Genomic DNA, 20,063 nt, shown 5'->3' on the forward strand with positions numbered 1-20,063 from the left:
CATTCCTGTCGAAAGTATAGCCATAGAGGAAGCACTTCGTGACTTCCCGACTTTTATAACTAAAATCAAGTCTTCTGAGCGACATGAAAATCAAATAATTGTTTTAATTGGTCATAATTCTGCAACGTTCGATGTCCCTATTCTCCTAAGAAATAGTGATAAAAACTTCAAGGATGGTATTACTGACATGAATGTCTACTATGCGGATAGTCCACATCTAATGAAAAAACTGATTAAAAACAAACACAAAGCACTGGAGCTCGATTCTGGTGGATACTGCAAACCAAACCAAAGCAGCATTTATAACCATTTGTTCAAGGAACAATTTGACGCCTATGATGCTTTAGAAGATGTCAGGGCGCTGAAGAAATACTTTTTTTGAATTGTCATTAAGCCTCTCCAGGAAAAACATCGTTGAGAATTCGAGTGTCATCAGTGCTCCCCACGCAGTGGCAAACATGCTCTACCTAGATCAACGCCTCGAACTTCTTCTCAGTGACAACTTGTTCAACGTAACCGACACCGGACCAATTAAAAGATCAATGGCACAAAGCATCGCTGACAGTGGTCTCTCTTACGATGACCTTCACAAACTGTACACAAGGTTTGGTAAGAGAGGACTAGTCGAGAGCACACGCAATTGTCAACGTTGAAAGGAATCGTCAGAAAAAAACTAGGAAACTCTACGGAAGGACATTTGTGATGCGTGAAAATTGCCTTTTCCAAAATTTTCTGAAATTCCGCTCCGTAGAACTTTTTTAAAAATCTTTGCGTATTTTCCTATTCAAGTGCCAAAAGCAATCACTAAGAAAAATCACGGGGTCACCGAGTTAGTTTTCAAATTATTTGAGCCCTAAGCTAAAAAATGCGTCTGAATAATCCTATGAAAGCGTTTCCATGGAAACTGCTAGTGACGAAATGACACCTATTTTTGGATAACAAATGATTATATAATTCAACCCTGTAAAAGTTTTCAACTGGCTTTAGTGAGTCTTTTTGTTATATTTATGTGACCTCTATCGTGATTTTTAAGCTCACATTCGTTATGATTTTGCTCAAACAGAGTACATTATTAGCTGTTATTTTTCCATTTGTTCCATTAGTTTTGTCGCTTTTGTGCGTATCTTTCATTCTCATATTGTTGATGTAGTGTATTGCGTTACCTAAGCGTTACTATAATCACGCTTTATCCTGTAAGACACGATCGGTACATGATTGTAAAAGTACATTCCTATGTAAAAGTAGTATTACTGATTCCTAGTATTGTATTGTGAATATAGCTTGTTGATTCTTTAATAAAATTCAGTTGAGCAATAGCAATGAAAGGAGTAACTTGACTGAGTCTAGACGACACAACATACTGGCGACGAGGATTAAAAGCCAATAACGTACTCCTTGAGCTAGATGGAACGGACGGGACTTTCTACGCCACAGCCGTTCAACATCGACGCAGCCGACTTGTATTGCGAATGGCAGCACTGGGTGAGTTCCTTTGATATATACTCAGTGGCTTCCGAGCTCTCCGACAAGGACGACAAAGTCCAGCGAGCGACCTTCCTGCCTGCACGGCCCGCTGTGCAAAGGATCTTCAGAACCCTGCCTGGCAAACATAAAAAACTTGAAGATGCGAAACTAGCTCTTCAAAACTACTTTGCGCCAAAACGAAACGTGGTGTCTGAAAGGTACAAGTTCCGATCCAGGGAACAGAGGCCAGACGAGCCGATAGATAGCTACCTTGCAGCACTCAGAGAACTTGCGAAATCGTGCGAGTTTGGCACACTCGAAGAAGAGATGATAAGGAACCAGATCGTTGAAAAGTGCGCGTCGAAAAGCCTTCGACAAAAGTTACTGACTCAAGACGATCTGGACCTGACGAAAACGATGAAAGTGGCCAGGAGCGAAGAATCGTCAAGGAAAGATGCCAGCATGATTACAAAGGGCACCAAGGAAGACCCCATACCAGTCGACAAAGTCAACGCCAAAAAGCCTACCGATGGAGCGGACGAAAAAAGGTTCATCTGTTACAGATGTGGCGGATTGGATGGTCACAGTCCTAACGAATGCGGTGCGATCAACTCGAGATGCAATTCCTGCAAGAAAGTGGGTCATCTTGCCCGGGTCTGCAAATCAAGCAAGCAAGATCAGAAAGCAAACCGGAAACAAGGAAAAAGTCACGAAAGAACCCCAAGAAGACGGACAGGAAAGTTCGAAACCTCAAAGCGGCAGAATGGTTTTGTGAGGAAAGAACGGACGAGAATGAGCCTGTATTCTCAATGAACAATGAGGACAGTTCAGTCCAAGTGAAAATGGACGGACAAAAGATCCGCATGATAGTAGACACCGGATGTAAGTACAATATTATCTCGTCACAATTGTACAATGCTAAATTTAAGTCTCATGAACTCAGACCAAGCAAAAAGCGATTTATTGATTATGGACAGAAAGATCCATTAAATTGCAAAGGCTATTTTACTGCCACTATCAAAGTAGGAAAGAAAGAAATAAGAGTAAATGTATATGTTATACAAGGGCATTCAGAGTCACTCCTTGGGAGGGATTCAAGTTTCAATTTAGAGATAATTAGTGTAAACCTCGTTCAAGACAAGCCAAGTTTTCCTAAGACTAGTGAAAATAGTGAATTAGATTCTTTACTACGTGAATTTGACGAAATATTTCATGGGATAGGTAAAGTGGCCAGCTTTGAGCACAAAATTTCTATTGACTCTAGCGTCAAACCTGTTAGTCAACGATCAAGGCGTATACCATTTAGCCAAATTGAAGCAGTTAACAACGAGCTAGACAAGATGGTCGAAAATAACATCATTGAGGAGGTCACAGAGGCCAGCCCATGGGTCTCTAACTTAGTAATCGTCCCAAAGAAATCGGGGGAAATAAGAGTGTGTTGTGACCTCAGGGAAGTAAATAAGGCTGTAATTAGGGAACGACACCTATTACCTAAGGTAGATGACACTTTACAAGCTATGCACGGTTCGAAGTATTTTGCAAAAATCGATGCGAAGAGTGGTTTTTTTCAGCTTACGCTAGCTAAAGAGTCGCGGTACATCACTACCTTCATCACGCCTCGTGGTTGTTTTAGGTTTAAGCGTACTCCCTTCGGTCTTAGTGATGCAAGCGAAGCTTTCCAAAAGATGATGGAACAAATTTTGTTCGGAATCGACGGAGTTAAAATCTCTATCGACGATGTCATCGTGCACGCTGTGACAATGGAAGAACTCATTAACCGGCTCCGTAAAGTTTTCGAGAGATGTCGTGCGAACAACTTAAGGCTAAATCAAAGCAAGTGTGAATTCGGCGTTACCAAGATTTCGGTGTTAGGCCATGTAGTATCTGCCGATGGTATTAAGCCGGATCCGAAAAAGTGCAAAGCAATAAAAGCTACACCACCGCCAAAGAATGTATCAGATCTTAGGTCATTTCTTGGAACGTGCGGTTATGTTTCCAAATTCATACCGAATTACGCGAACATCGTGGAACCTTTGCGAAAGTTAATTCGGAGCGAAGTAAAATTTTCGTGGGAAAAGGAGCAAAAAGAGGCACTCGAAGCCCTTAAGGAAGTGTTGTCTTGCGAGCCCGTTCTCGCATGTTTTCGCTTAAACTCTCCTACGTATTTGATCACCGATGCTAGTCCAGTAGGTTTAGGAGCAATCCTGCTTCAAGACCAAACTAACGGCGAGCGAAAACCAATCGCCCACATAAGTCGATCACTTACGCCTACCGAACGAAGATATTCGCAAATCGAACGCGAAGCGCTTGGATGCGTATGGGCAGTCGAACGCCTGCACAATTATTTGTTCGGAATCAATTTTACGCTACTTACTGACAACAATCCTCTGTCCAGCATGTTTGATCCGCAGTCCAGCAAAGTCCTGCCACCACGAATTCAACGTTTGGCCTGGAGATTGCATCAGTACAATTTCCATATACAACATGTATCGGGAAAGGACAACACTGCAGATTCACTGTCTCGACTTCCTTCGAAGTGTGAAAACTACACCGATAGCGGAACTGTTTGCGAGAATTATGTTAGGGTTGTTTATGACACCAACATGTTAGACCTGCAAGCTGTCACTCTTGCCGAAATGAGCCGCGAAACACGCAGAGATGACACTTTGTCCAAATTAATCGAGCATATTCAAGATGGCAAGTGGTCGCGCGACGAAAAACTGAAACCGTTTAAAGCGGTTAAGGATGAATTATCTGCTTATGAAGGAGTTATTCTCAGAGGAAATCGAATTGTTGTTCCTTCGTCACTGCAAAAGAAAATTCTTAAGCTCTCGCATGAGACGCACCAGGAATTGTCAAAACTAAACAGTTTCTCAGGTCACGATTCTTTTGGCCTGGAATGGACAGCGCAGCAGAGGCAATGATTAAAAATTGTCGTGCATGTGTTTTAAATCAACCGTTAAACAAGTACACGCCTCTCCTGCCCGCATCGTTACCTCGTGGTCCTTGGGTAAAGGGCGCAGTAGATATCGTTGGTCCAGTAAACGGGAAATTTATTTTGACATACATCGATTATTATTCGTCATATCCGGAGGCGCACATACTGCGACAAATCACCTCTCGTGAGGTCATTCGAGTTCTGACAGATATTTTTGCCAGATTTGGTTTTCCAGAAGAGTTGGTTTCTGACAATGGTAAACAATTTGTAAGCGCAGAATTTGAAAACTTTCTGAAAACGTGCGGTATTAAGCATACTCGCGCTTCGCCGTATTTTGCTAGAAGCAATGGAAAATTAGAGCGATTTCATCGGTACCTTAAAAAAATTTTCGCGCTGCAATATCGGAAGGCAAATCATGGGAAAAGGAATTACCCAAAATTCTTATGTCTTATCGAGCGAGCGAGCAATTTCACCCGGCTAAGCATGTTATCATTCAGTCCCAGGGGAGAGACACTTTTACCTTGGTCAACGCAGCAACTGGTACCACTATTAGCAGGAATGTTTGTTTGGTACCAAACGAAGTGGTGTCAAATGAATGTGATGATGTATTGGACAATGTAGCGCCATGTATAGAACAAAAGTGTGGCGAATCAGCGTTGTGTATACAACAAAATGATGTTGCAAAGGAAATAAAATATGCAAAAGAATTCAGTTCTCGTTATGCGATGTTTGTTAATCATTGTAATATTAACAATGGTGATTTCCATGTGCGAAGACGATTCGATCGTGAGCCTAGCAGAATACCTGTAAAGAAACTAGAAAAGTTCTCACGTAAAAACAAGCAAATAAAAGAAGTTAGTGTGCAGGCGAATTCTTAAAAACATTCCTGTCTCGTCAAAAATGTATCGCTACGTCAAATTCAGACTTAGAACAAGGAGCAATAATGACAGTATCAAGTTTGTACAAAAGATGAGAAAAAAATGGCATTCTACACGGTCAACACTGAATCGAAAATCGTCGAGTTGTCGAGAGTCTTTGGGCAAATATCTATCTTTGTATAGCTGTAATACATTATTAAGCGTGTACAAGAATGCGAGCCACAGAGGTCATTGTGCTACACTGAATCTGTGTAATGACATTGAAACAAATCCTGGGCCTCCTATATATGGTATTGATCCTACTCTAACAATCAAGGCACCTTATAGTCAAGGTGATATTATGTACTTTGGTGAAAATGCTGGAAAACAACGTGTTTGCTATGAGTTTGATTGCTTTGATTTATTATAAGATAAAAGGAATACATACCTGTGGTGACCTGGTACAAATTTTGGAGATGGGTAATCAATTATATTCAACACTGTCACAATGTACAGGGCAAGTGTATTTAATGCAAACTGAATTACCGTCAATGATTGCATTGCCTGAGGAAAACTACCAACTTAATTAATAGTGAAAGCTACACTGGTAATCTACATCATTGTAATTCAATAATTGAGGGATATCAGTACAGTATATCTAGAGACAGGGCTTTTGAATCACTCCTATCACAAAATTACTCTTCATTTATACTGGCAATAGAATGTATCCGTGTCAGTATCTATCATACTGATAATGGGAGTTATAAGATATTTGACTCTCGTGCAAGAGACGAATATGGTAGAAGCCATTCCTCAGGTACATGTGTACTATTAGAAGTACCATCTATTCAGGGCTTAGTACAGTGTTTCCAGACTATTATACACTCCTTCAGTGACAATTATGAACTTAGAAGAGTGCAGATTAGTACATATGAAGTAACTAGAGTGAACAATTTGAGAGAAGAACACAACTGCTCCTGCAAACAATGTTCTGCTGTGGGGCTTTATGCAATGTATTAATCAGTGGCAAAGTCTTGTAGTTATTGGAATTCCAGAACCCTTTGTTGCATAGCTGACCAAGGAAATAAATTATATCATAACATGGGCATCAACAGGTGTCTAAAAATGGCAGATTTATACACGAGTCTTGATATTTGTGGAGTTGAGATATCAGTTCAACTTAAAGCTCAAAGCTATGGGATGTTATCCACTAGTTTAAACAATACAAAAAACAAGTTGGAAAACTTAATTTTCAACAACTACAGAGGAAATACAGGTTTCTTATTGTGGCTTGCAAGTTACTGTATTACTTGTATTTTTCAACAAACAGTCAGAGCAAAGTACATGTTCTCCTTATTGACCTATGAAGATACTTGTGAACCTGCAATACAACAAATAAAAATAAGTGGTATACCACCATGAGTACAAGCTATTTCTAACATTGTTACAAAGAAACTTATAACAGATATTGTTCACTATGAAATGCAATTTTTGTCGTGCACATCTAATATGGACCTTCATCAAATCAAACACATCATGGAAAAGCACAGACAAACATGTAATTAAGACAACATGAAACCTGCTCCAAAAAAGAAAAGACTGCAGCAGATAGGTTCTAAAAAATAAAATCAAATACAAAGTTAGACAACAGCATGAGAGTGAGACAATCCCAACTATTGATGTCTGCATTAAAGAATTCAAAGAGAAAATCAGAGAGGTCCTTATTATGTATGCTGTGTATGCAATAGAATGCTGTATAAGAAATCAGTTAAAAACTTCTTAAGTACTAAATACTCCAATCAACACTATTTTAGCATTCAGACTTCATTTGATGGTAAGGAGTATATTTGTAACACATGTAACTCAAAAGTTAAACAAGGTAAAGTTCCTTTTCAAGCTATGATAAACAACATGTTTGTTGAAGATACACCAGTCGAGCTTGCCTCCTCCTGAGAGATCTGGTATAATCCTGTTAAAACTCAAAAGAAAGTTACAATTCAGAGGTCATGTATATATGCGCCCATGTAAAAAAATTCAGTTACAGATGATTGTGTAGAAGACACTGAAGATTCAATACCAGTAAATCAGGAAAAATCCTCATTCCAAAATCAAATTAATGACTTAAATGACTCAAACGATAATAATGAAGAAACTGAAGACCCTTTAAATGAGCATAGAATTCCAATCAATCAGGCATGCTTGCAATCCATTATCCTTAACTATCCTGTGATGGTAGATGATAATAATGAACAGTCATCAGGAAATGAAATTTATAGCATTGTAGCAGGAGAGAACAAACATTTATTTTCCGCCAAATCCTGTTTAATGTCGTTTGTATAGCCTTATCACGCGTTCAAATTAAAGTCGGTGCTTGGCAGTACGGATTTTCCATAATTGTAAATGATGAAACGCGACAGTTTGTCTAGACAAAGTTGAATATTTCACGCTTGAACAAACAGAAAAATTGACCCGTTCTGACGACGCTTTGTTAGAAAGGGACTGAGGTGCTCATCGTAGCTTTTAGAGGTTAAAAAGGGCGGGTTTGTACCTCTTGGGCTGTTCAGCCTCAAAAGGTCTAAAGCAGCAGCCTCTGTGATACCTGTCAGGGTATTGCAGCAGAAGTATGTGACAGTGTGTTGTTGTAGAATTGGTGCCTCTCTGAGGTGAACAAATTTTACGTTACGCCCACAAACCAGGACCATGGTACCTCCGTATTTCTTTTAGAACCACTGCGCACCGTGAATGGTCAACACTTGTAACAGCGCGTCTACCTGTAGCCCGACTTACGATCTTAGATCGTCTTGTTTGCAATTATTTCCACTGTAAACAAAAATGCTTTTTGGAACAGATGCAAACAACTGAAAAACTCATTTCAATTTCTGCTGCAATTTTTTTGTCCTCAAGTTATTATAATTTTTTTTTTTACTGTTAGTCTATTACCTGTAGTGATCACATTCCAATAAATCACTTCAAATAAGCTGAGAATAATGTGCCGAATAATTTCTCTTTTATTCTGCAGTTCAAAATTACCTGTTTATGATATATTTTTTAAGTTTATGTGGCCATAACTGCAAATTTTTATTTACCCTGCGTAAAGTGCATGTCGCCCAATAAAACCCAATTTCGTCCGGTTTTTCGTTTTATGGACCGAGGCTAGTCTCGCGTCCGACCTCAAATACGTAAAAACAGAACGAAGCCAGTATTCGCCTATCTTCCACAAACAGATTTGATTACTAAAAGGTTTCAAATGAAAGGAAATATTGCACTTAAGAATTAAATGAGAGATCATCGTGTTTTACTTTTGTTAGACTGTCTAGAAGACATTTTAGCGTTTTTCATTGCAAGTAAATTCGGAAAACATGTTCTTTCTAAATCGTGAGTTTCTGCATCAGAGTACGGGTGTCAGTAAGCTGGCCATGATTTCTCATGAAGATATGTTTTCCTCCATAGGATGCAAGATTGACTAATCTTAAGCGTTCTAGTAATCAATCAAAAGTCAATGTTTGTTTGACCTTTTTTCCTTTTTTTTTTTTCTCTTCATTGCTTTTCTTACGTTGTGTTCAAAAGGGCAGGGGCGATTATTTGTTCTCTGAAGTGTTTAAACGCAACGGGTTGCAATTCGCAAAACGTCCACGACACACAGTAAACAACTCATTTCAAGGCCTTAGGCGTTAGGAAACCCACATTTGTCTCTTTCATGGCTCACACGTTTTTAGCCAGGAAAGACTTTGAGACATGAAAATTATCCAGAGAGAAGCTTTTTCAAAGTAAAGACATGAAATGGTCATGGCTTTGTAAGATTAAGCTGCTCCGTATGGATTCTTTTGATTTCCTTTAAAGATTGTTCATTCCGAGTGCCAATCCATACAGACTGTATCCAGATTTTGAGCCCAATCAATGATTTCCAAGTAAACAGTACCTCAGGAACTTCAATTGCTAACGATTATCTGATCCATTTTTTAAATTTTTTTTGGTTGAATTTAAAACTAGCATAACAGGGAAAAGGAAAATGATTCGGCACATTGATGCATTCAGTATTTGAAAATATGTATCCTCTCTTCTCATTTATTTATAACAAAAGCAATCAGTACGTTGCCAAGTGCGGAAGTCAGGCGAATCAGAATGACGAGGGTTACCTTCAAAGAAGTTTCTGCGTTTAAGCGATTAAGAGAATGTTGCGAAATTGTTAGAGATATCTTTGAATGTTATTCAAGTTGCAGTAAACATGAAAAACAAAACTAAACATTAAATTGAATTCAGATATATAATGCAATAAGATTATTAAAATTATTGCTGCCGGTGAATCATTTGATCCTTTTCCTCCTTTTAAAACCTTTTTATTTCAGAAAATGGATAATTAGAAAGATGGGCTTGCAATATTCAAGCATCAATCTTATTACTATCTTGGAAAAGGAAAAAATAAAATTGACAACATTAATTTTTTCTTTAAGTCTGAACAAAAACTCAGCAAAGCTTCCAGGCCATTGCCGTCGCTTCTTTCAGTACACTATTAAGAAAGTCATGATTGCATGATGGTGATGTTAGTTTTTGTCCAAAGTTTCTACTTAACTGCATATTCAATAAACATATTTATCACATAAACTGCGATGTTATACAGGGATGTCCGGCTCTGAGAAAAGCCGTAACTACACGTATTTTTTCACGTGTGTTGATATAGCCAATCAGCTGCTGACACATCACTCGCCTTTGGCGCCACCAGGTCAGGTTGATGAATGAACAGCAAAGCCTTCACGATTATCAATACAAGTTGTTTGTCGGAGCTTTCTCGAATTGTGGCGGCTAAAACACTAAAAAAATCAGTATCGCTGACAGACTGTGTGGTTGTAACTTTCTTAGAAGGGGAAGGAAATCAATACACTGAAAGAAAAACCGAAAGTTACATATTCAGTGGCTTTGGTGTTAGTATTTCTCTCAGCTGAGAATGAAAATCGACAACTTGAAGATTTATCACAGGTCGATTTTGGCAGTTTATCTAAAAGACTTCTTCTTTCGGTGAGGAGAAAGTCAATAAATGAGAATTTTGTTAATTCAAAATTACGACCATTGTTGTTTTTGTAATCATGATTCAAAGCATTTTTCCATCTTTAGAGTTAGCGCCACTGCACTTCACGATTGTTACTCGGGGATTGTCGATTCATTTATTTTCATTCATTAATGAAGTCAGTTTTTCTTCTCAGTAGAGGGCTATTGTGTTTATATGATAAACAAAATAATACATGGTTGCTTGTAGATATGGAATTTTTCTTCTCGTGATCAACTCGACATCTCACTCATTCGCTGCGCTCGCTCGTGAGCTATCGAGTTAAACACTCAAAGGGAAATTCCATATCTAAGCGCTTTACTTGAAACTACTTAACCAGCTGTTCAGACCGGGAAGTAACTTGCGAATCATTAGAAAAGAAACGATGGAATAAATCAAGGATTATGGCTTTCTTCAGTTTTCGTGTTACAGTATCAATAAAATTGGATCTTTACGACACTTGCACGGAAATTTTAGCAATAATTCTCTTTCGCTGCATCATCTCCAAAATTGTGGTGTCGTTGGATGCAGAGACGATGGAATTAAGATGAAAACGGCCTCGACCAGGCTTCAACCTGAGTTTGATGTATATTTTGATAATTCTGCTTCAATGAGCCGAAAACAACGTGAGTATTTTGAAAATATGCGTGGACTCTATGAAGTATGTTTATTACGTATGCTTCAGCGGAAAACTATGAACAAAATCCACTCTCAAATCAATACTGAGATTTTACTGGGTTTGTGCAGTGAAGAGAGGATGATGGCCGGCTACCTCAGCTTTATATCAGTTCTGAAAAAAGAAAACAACAACAAAGCAATAATTTTTCTTTCATCATTCTGTAGTTCAACTAGAACAAATCATATTATCCTTAGAATTATAACACACATAAAAAGAATGATCAGGAATACGCATTTCGTATTGTTATAGGGTTTTGTTTGCCATTGATAAGTCAGTAGCGAGGCCAAAGGCTTCATATGTTGCAAGACATGGGTCCCATTTATCCGGCGCTTGAAGGGAGAATATCTAAAAGTGGAAAAATTATCAAATTTTTATTCTTTTCATTCTTATTGTTTCATTTTTTTCCATTTTTTTTAAGAGAAAGAAACTTGGTCGGATAACTTGAACTTTGTCACCCTAAACGATTGCATACTCAATTTATCAATATGACTCTCGGGTAAAGAACCCAGTAGCATTTTAAAGAATTCAAATTCTGGTTTGCTTTTATGTTTTGAGTTTACAAGGATGTCTCCAGCAAGTTGCTCAGACCCTCTTAGTCTTAATCTTTCACTGACTGATATCTTCATGGGAACCCTCAACATGCCGTTCTGGGCAGCTAGCTTGTGCACAGGACGTGGAATTTCAGACAAGAACAGAGTGATATTTCCGCCTCAGTGATGTCCATAATGTCTTTGGCCTCAATATAATTTACACTTCTTAAAGCACTTTAGGCACCATCTCATTTCTCTTTTTAACAACCATTTGAGTGTTAGGCTGGTCACTTTTCTTCAAGAGTTCGTATCTCTCTGCTTTAAGGACCTCATCAAGTTGTCTGTCCACCAACTTGGTACTACAACTTTATGATCTAAGGTACTATACGTAAATTGCAAAAAGGAGATGCACATAAGGATCAGTACCTTTTTGGTTATTTTGAAAGAAGGTGTCACACTTTCCTTTTGAAAAATTGTCACTACGATCTATTCTGTTAGCAACGTTTAAATAGAAAAAGGACAAGCGTTTATATTTTATATTTATCACTAAACGGCAACGTTTTTGAAAACGGTTTCATATACGTACGAACAAGGCTTTGTAAGATGACTAGAAGTGAAAGTGAAAAACAGAACTTCAAAACCACTTTCGATACGTATACAATACGTATACACTAGCGGCATACTGAATTACTGGATTTAAAACGAACATTTACATTAAAAATTAAAATTAACAAAAAAAAAGAAAAGAAATTTGATCGGTGACTGTCGTTCGATTTTCTTAATCTACTTTTTTGTTGGCGAAGATCTGATATCAGGAATATACGATCCATCGCAACAGTTTGGTTTATATAACGAGCTTCCCGTTTCTTCCTATTCAAAACGATACCTGGCGAGCATTTATTAATAACAAACGAGTCTTAACGGGTCAGCTTTATATGTACAAATATGATTTTACCTCGAGAACAATTTAACCCCATGGACAGAAAAATGCTTGTCTGATTGTCTGCTTTACTGCTTCTCTTACTTCTCTAATCTTCCAGCAGTAAAGAAATGGGTTTAGAGATGAGTTAAAGAACACTAAAGACGAAACTATTCCAAAAGTAACGTAAGAATGGGATGAATATGTTTTGCTGTAAACTATATTAATTTGTATTACACTATATGGTAGGAAACAAACAACCAAGGCTAACTGAACCACAGTGCACTGTACACTCCCTTTTAAATCGCACCAAGTTCAGTACGTTTGGTTGCCTCGTTTTTTGTTGAAGATGATCTCCAACCTGAGCGTGATGTCGACGAAGAACGCGGAAAATCTTAACGTACGAGGCGACTGAAATTAATAAGCAGGGCGGCAGAACTATAACGCTACACCAAAATGAAATCTGGGGATCCAGAAAATAGCAAAAAGCAGCAACACCAGGTATAACCCAAAAAGTAGCTACAATGATATATGTGCGCCTCAAAGTTACAATTTGTTTGTATCTTAGCCCCAATAACAAGGCGAGAAGTCTGTCCACGCTTATGGCCATAATCGTCAACAAAGACGCTCCACATAATATATAGCCTGTTACGTACCCAGTGTCCCATGCGTATCGACAAAGACTCCAGTCTTCGCAAACTAACGTCATATAGTAAATAGCAGAAAGAGGCTGGCTAAGAAGTCCAACCAAAAGGTCAGTTGTTGCAAGACAACGATACAGAAATTTGGACGGCGGATGAAGTGAAGATTCCTTGTGAAGGGCAACAAGGATAAGAAAATTTCCAAAAAATGCAGTTATGGAGAGGAGAATATTGACAACTGCGAAACAAAAAGATTGTTTTTGTAATTCACCAACCAAAAGAGGGGAACATGCCAGTTCTTGAAAAGTTTTCGTCTGCGTTCCAACTACCGTTAAATTTGTTGCTGCAATCATCAGTTCTGCAGTCGTTTCGAATTTCTAACAGGTCTTCTGTGATTAAAACCGCGTGTAGTTCATCTGTAAAGCACTCGTCCGCCCACGATCACTGAAACTTTAATTTTTAAAGGAATAATTTCATAAAGACTTCCATAACAGGTTTCATTATTTTTATATAATAAAACATATTTAAAAATGCGCAAACAAACTGTATGAGGTGTCAAAAAGAAATGAAAATGTGACCTCAAAATTCTTTCTTGTGTCTCTTGTGGACATAAAAAAGCGGTGTGATCTTACCGATATCTGTCTAATAGCAACTTGATAGCGCTACAAAAATTGTCCGTATTTAGTCCAGATGAATTTTAATTCTTAGATGAAGTGTGTTTAAAACACCATTTGTGTGCAGTTGAGTATTGAACCATTCTCAGTCTCAAGAAATAGAAAATAACATTTTAAGCTGGCGACGTGAAATCGCTTCTCTCGGATTATTTTAATAGTTTTCTCCGTTTTTGTAGTCTGTCGCTAAATCATATATAGTACACATATTCTCAAATACTCACGTTTGTAGTAACTCAGTGAGGCTGGAGAATCAAGATTATTGTCCTTACCGGCCACCCATACCACAATCTTGAACCTTTCGCAGGGGAAAAGGAATGACTGATAAGATATTCGTGTAAGAGGCGCTCAACTATAATAATTCATAACGTAGCACAAGAACACAAGAAAGTCATTATCCTTAACTTGTTTAATTGTTTCTCTCATAATGATTTCATAATCATTTCCTGGTCTGAACAGTGAGTTTAGTAGTTTCCAGAAAAGCAAACGGAAAAAGAAACCTTTTTCACAATGCTATGATCATAATTAGGCAGTCTCCTTCATTGTCCCAATCAAATGCATCTCTATGCAACAATAACCTGAGTAATTATTTCTCATCTGCCATCACTTTAATTGCCTACTTAATGTGAGAAAGCTTTTTAGAGTTTTAACGGAAAATCCAATATTATAGATGACCGGTGGTAATAAACCTCGTCATTTGCTTCGAAAAGCGACCATGGTATTTCCTTTTGTGCTGGTTTTAGGACACTCATCCTCAAGCTCTCTTGACTCATTATAGGTTTTCAACTTTTCGTACCGCTCCAATCAAAGGTATCGAAATACGACAAAGATATCTTTCATTTCCACTGTAAAAGATGATGACCTCACCAGAGAATAGAAAACTACCCCTGTCCCTTAAGGAAATGAATTACGAGATTTATTTGCCAGCGGTTACCTAGAATATTGAGTTTTTTTAGTATTAAGTCTTGAAAGCTTTCTCATATTAAACAGGCAATTAAAGTACCGACAAAGGTTGAACGATTCCGCAGTTTTTGTTTCAGAATAATTCATTTGGTCGAGAAAACGAATAAGACCGTTTACCCACGATCATAGAACAATATATGTAGAGTTAGGGTAACTCTCTAAATAGGTTAATTCTTTGTAATTTTCTTGCAGTTACTGAACTCATTGTTCATCAGGAAATAAGTATTGAATCAGCTTGAAAGAAAGGATGAAATAATTCAAGCATATTGGCTTCCTTGCATTATAGTGTTCCGAAAGTCAGTCGACGCAAGAAAAACACAATTTGGAAAAAGTCTTGACCAGGTTTCGACCGGAGCTTGATAGATACCTTGATATTTCTGCCTCCACGGGTTAAAAAAGAAAATTAGTTATTCTTTGAAATTAGACCAGACTCTTAGAAATTTGATTTTATATAAGTTTATTTCCTCTTTTTTTTTTTAAAAGGAAGAAGTTTGATGGGTTGGATATCTTCATTCCTTAACGAAGTCCTTGCATAATACATTTCATCATTGTTTCAAACGGATTAACCTTATCTATAGCATCTTTAGCAATTCAAATTTTCCTATGGATACATTCTTCATTTGTTACAGACTAGGATGTCCCAAGCAACTTTCCCAGATCCTCTTGGCCGCTCGAGGGCAGAAATTGTTATGGAGGTAGCAATTGCGAACCTGATTTGCCTCACCGCCATACTTAGTAATGTGCTGGTAGTTTACGTTATGAATAAATACTATGAGAGGCTAACCACCACCAAAATGTTTATTCACAATCTTTCACTGACTGAAATCTTTACGGTGACCCTTTACACGGTAACTTGAAATTTGACCCAGGAATGGTGTCATGTCACCGCAACATCACGACTTACTATGGGTGTGGCCTCTATGTTAAATTTAACAAATAGAGAAGCCTTGACTGTGCTCTGTTCTGTCATAAAGCACGCAGGAAGTGGCTAGAGCACGAAAGAAGTGTAGGGAGAAACACGAGACGTAGTCGAGTGTTTCTTCCCACTTCTTGAGTGCTCTAGCCGCTTCCTAAGTGCTTTATAACAGAACAGAGCACAGTCAAGGCTTCTCTATTTGTTTTATAATAAAGAATCCGTTAAATTCCCCATGTATTACTTTCAATTTTCAAAACAAACTTTATTTCCAAAGCGAAGAACAGTGTCGTCAGCATGCTCTATACTCTCATAGAGCACGCTGCAATAAGCCAATCAGAACCCCTGTTAGAATGGTTCAAATAATCTGATTGGCTGTACAAGACAAAAGCTGTCAAAAGTGTCAAACCATCAAAGTTAAAAAACCATCAAAGTGCAAAAACCATCAAAGTTCAAAAACCATCAAAGTTCACACCTGCGATAGTTTGCAAACTAAAATAATTCGGCAGGTCGAATTTAACACTTTTGCCTGAAGTTTTTAATTCAGAATCTTGAAGTGAAATGTTAAGTGAACTTCAGCCGAATTATGGTTCATAAAAACACGCGGGTTTTTTCACATGACAAGGTAGAAAACAAACTGTTCAAGGCGAGTGTTTTTTAAATGAACGACAGCCGAATTCACCGGAACATGAAGATCGCTCGGGATGACAGCACTACAAAACTCGGCTGCAGTGACTGAAGTGACTTTCCACTCAACACATTGGAAAGGATATCAGAGCGAGCTCTTATTTTTTCACTCGAAGGGCGGCCGATGTAGTTTCTGAGGCTTACTTTACTGTGATGACCGGAGATCGCCATGATGAGCGAGCCGCGATGAACTTCGGCATGATCATATTCGCTCAGACACCGTCATGATTAGTATGAATTTTAACAATTATGCCAGTTTGGTTATAATTTTCATCATTTCTGTTTTGTTCTGTTTTGTTTTTGAACACTGAACTTTATATACTATACGAGTGTTAGCCGTGTTTGATTTTTATTACCGTACGTAAGCTTGCAATCTAACTGAGCATGAAAATCTTTAAAACTCGGAATGTTTATTTTGTTTTTCCTTTGAGGATTTTCGTATCTGCTCACGTTTTAATAACGTAAATTACGGCGCATGGTATGTTTACAAACCTTTGTTTGATTCTTCTGTTGCTATTTGCCGGCTCGCTTCAGTTCCGAAATTTCACTTTCAATTATCAGGAAAAAGCTAAAAAGAAGTCCCGGAAAAGGTCGAACATAGTACAATTGGCAGATGGCGTGACAGCTTTAGCTCAGTTCTATGCTCTATACTCTCATAGAGCACGCTCTTTCAACCAATGACAGCGCGCGTAATATCCGAACTTTATTATAAATTGCCTTAATTGCCATGAACAGATACATAAAAGTCGTCCAGCGAGCCTTGTATATCAAGTTCTTCCCCGGCAAAAGAGTTGCTTGGTTGTACTGTGGTCTCGTCTGGCTGTGTTCTCTCATAATCGCCACGCCTCCGTTGTACGGATTGGGAAAGCTGTAGTTCGACTCGAGTTCCCTTCTTTGCAGCTTTGACTTATCTTATGTCCTAGCAACTACTGGTGGGACCTGGGTCATGTTAACATCTGCGATATTTTATTGCTATTGGGAAATTTACAGGCAAGTGAAAAAAAAGTGCTGATAACGTTAACACCAATGTCACACAAAATAAGGTTGGTACTCCCAGGCTTCATCATACCGACATTAAAGTTTTGAAGAGTTGTTTCACAGTGGTTTGTTTCTTTTTAATTACCTGGGCTCCTCCATGCTTAGGCGCTCTTTTAACCGCTGTTGGAGATTATCCACCTGCTGAGGTGCATAAGGTAACTCCGTATTTTATTTTCTCCGGGAGCCTGGTTAATCCAATCATCTATGGGATCATGAATCCGCAGTTTAGAGATGCCTTCAAAAAGGTATTCAGTTGTTGTTCATGTGGCAACGATCATTCAAATCAGACCCATGCAAGAATTACAGCGGTAATGATGCATACCAAGAGCAATGAAGGTCGATGACCAGTGAGAGGAAAATAACTACTGTAGAACCGAAGAGCAATAAAAGTAGGATACTGGCATAGTAACAAGCACACTGACTCTTGACCTTTCTAAAATGATTGCCATACAATTTCGTTGTTTTTTCAATCGAGGTTTGACGGCACGCGCGATATCTTACTCTTACTGGAAAAATTGCCAAAAAGTGAAAGAAAGCACAAACAATATCAAAACAAATGACGAGCAAAATGGTGTCGGTACACCAATGATCCATCGTACCGATATCAAACTTTGAAGACTTGTTTCAAGGTGGTTTGCTCGCTGTTAACTACATGGGGTCCTCCATCCATAGTTTCTAATGTAGCCATTGCTGGAGATCATGCTCCCCATGTAGCACCTAGAAAAGCATTGTGTTTGAAGTTCCCTAGTAGTCCGTTAAATCCAATCATCTATTGGATTATGAATCCGCAGTTTAAAGAAGCTTTCAAAAAGGCACTAAGGTGTTGGTGTTATGGCAACCATGATGCAGATCATAATCATGCTAGAGATGTAGCTGAAGTAATGTATACTTTTTTACTTTCAGTCGTGATTCTCAATTTCGTCTCAGAAAGTTTTCTTTGTCCCACGCTCGTGACAAGACGAAAAAACAACTTTCTCTTTTTCTTTACCGAGCTCAAAACTTACCATCTCTCTTATTTCTATCTACAAACATTACGCTATCGACATTGCTGATCCTAGCAGTTTGCAGACGCGTGTCGTATGAACTTCGGAATAGACCTCGCTCACCGTGGAGTCTCTGTGGCTCAGTGGTTAGAGCACTGAAGCGCTCGTAAAAAGACGAAAAAACATCTTTCTCTATCTCCTTGGTAGTTCCAGTCGACTGAATCCCTTTAATGAAAAACTTGTTTTAGTTTTTGATGTTTTTATAACTTTGGTTCTGGTTCTTGCTTTGATATTCTCCTAAAGAGAAAAAATGTATGCATAAAAACCTTTCAGAAATCAAAGTGCTCTGTGAGCAAACTCGTGAATTGACACATGATTTTTGAGATTATGTTTAATGTTATCTGGTTTAGGGAATTTTGTGGTTGATTGTCATCTAGAGTACGAGCAGTAGTTCAGTGTTCGCTAATGTAGCAAAGAAACAAAGTAACGTTGGGACAAGAAGGCATTACAATTGAAATGATCATGCTATTACATTTAACAAGGTGGATGATGTCATGTGTTTTAAACGTCTATCATTTTTGTTTCTGGTTCAAAAGAAAAGGTTGGAAGTAAATGTGGGTGAAAAGTGAAATTTACTGTCTTTCGTTGTAAATATTAGAAAATCAAGGCAATACTGTCTTAATGAAAACATTAACGATTCCCTCTTTATCAAATGAGACAAACGGGAACGAGTTTTGAGTGATATAACTAAGCCAAGCCTGCCACCGTCATTTTAGATCTCCGCCTGGGTAGATTTAAGTCACGTGCTAGGCAACGTATAATCAATAACAAGATAGAATTTCATTTCAGGCCTATTTATCAGTTTTGTGGTGTGTAACTTTCGCATTTTAGTACGTTGTATGTATGTTGAATCTTCAAATTGTCTTGAAACTTACAAGAAAATTGTTCTTTAAAAATTCACTGAAAATCGGTAGCTAAACTTGTTTGTCTAAGTGTTATTTGATTTTCGTGTTAACTTGTTATTTAGTCAGTCGCCGGCATCTTCTGTTGCTTCACACAGGAAAAACACACGCGACGAAACGTAATGATCAATTTTGTCCTCAATCTCACGCTATAACCGAAAAAGCTTTTGAACATCTGTAAACTCCGAGCGCTTCGCAGTAAGTGATATTTTCAATGAATCTTCGGATTGTTTTCAAGTTCAAGGATTGTAAATTACAATTTTATGAAAAACGAAGGTTATTGTTATTTGTGTGAATCCTTGAATGCTTGCCAGTCGCTGGCGCCGCTTGTTGAAACTAAAACGAAAAAAAAAAACTCTTTTAAGATTATCATTGGCTTCTTTTTCACCCCACCACTATTCTTAGCAACAAAGGTCGCCATTTCGTCTGTTTATTGCTCGCCAAAAACTATCAAATGTACTCAAAAGCCTAAAATCTAAAAAAAGTTTACAGGAATCGACCAATCGAGCGAGCGAGCGAGCGAGCGAATGCTATTCCCCACATCGTATCTATAACTCGCTCTTGCGCATGCGCGCAATTCACGAGTTAAAAAGTAGAAATTCCAGAAAGTTGCAGTCTATGGTTGAAAATGGCATCCGGCAGTTAGGTCTCTCTAAGATCGGGCATTCTGCAGATAAGTTAAAGTCAGAACCCATGCATTGTGAGATCAATGCCTAGCAGCGTTATATTGATTTCTTGTACTTAGAGGCGGTAAGAAGAGGAAAGTTTGATCCTTTT

General features: G+C 38.2%; 2 protein-coding genes and 1 pseudogene across 2 annotated transcripts; 2 read left to right on the forward strand and 1 right to left on the reverse strand.

Annotated features, from left to right (window-relative positions):
* The first annotated feature begins 1 nt into the window (after nt 1).
* On the forward strand, nt 2-653 carry LOC149037386 (uncharacterized; annotated as a pseudogene).
* A 751-nt stretch (nt 654-1,404) lies between these two features.
* On the forward strand, nt 1,405-2,277 carry LOC149037387 (uncharacterized). The gene has a single exon (XM_089188444.1). It carries the CDS (start codon nt 1,405-1,407, stop codon nt 2,275-2,277), a length of 873 nt encoding a protein of 290 aa, XP_089044570.1.
* A 10,016-nt stretch (nt 2,278-12,293) lies between these two features.
* LOC113666753 (melanocortin receptor 4) lies at nt 12,294-13,657 on the reverse strand. The gene is made up of 2 exons (XM_089186316.1): nt 12,761-13,657; nt 12,294-12,666 (listed from the first exon to the last, which is right to left on the reverse strand). Exons 1-2 carry the CDS (start codon nt 13,420-13,422, stop codon nt 12,477-12,479), a joined length of 852 nt encoding a protein of 283 aa, XP_089042442.1. The 5' UTR covers nt 13,423-13,657; the 3' UTR covers nt 12,294-12,476.
* Between the last annotated feature and the right edge of the window lie 6,406 nt (nt 13,658-20,063).

Source organism: Pocillopora damicornis, chromosome 11 (assembly GCF_964200805.1).
Source record: "Pocillopora damicornis chromosome 11, jaPocDami1.2, whole genome shotgun sequence".
NCBI classification, from domain to species: domain Eukaryota; kingdom Metazoa; phylum Cnidaria; class Anthozoa; order Scleractinia; family Pocilloporidae; genus Pocillopora; species Pocillopora damicornis.

Excerpts from the sequence above, each read along its gene's own strand:
- LOC113666753 (XM_089186316.1), bottom strand. The coding sequence starts at position 13,422 with ATGATTGCAGCAACAAATTTAACGGTAGTTGGAACGCAGACGAAAACT. Across the intron at positions 12,667-12,760 it reads CATCTTCAACAAAAAACGAG|TGTAATACAAATTAATATAG; the intron begins GCAACCAAACGT and ends CCTACCATATAG.
- LOC149037387 (XM_089188444.1), top strand. The coding sequence starts at position 1,405 with ATGGAACGGACGGGACTTTCTACGCCACAGCCGTTCAACATCGACGCA.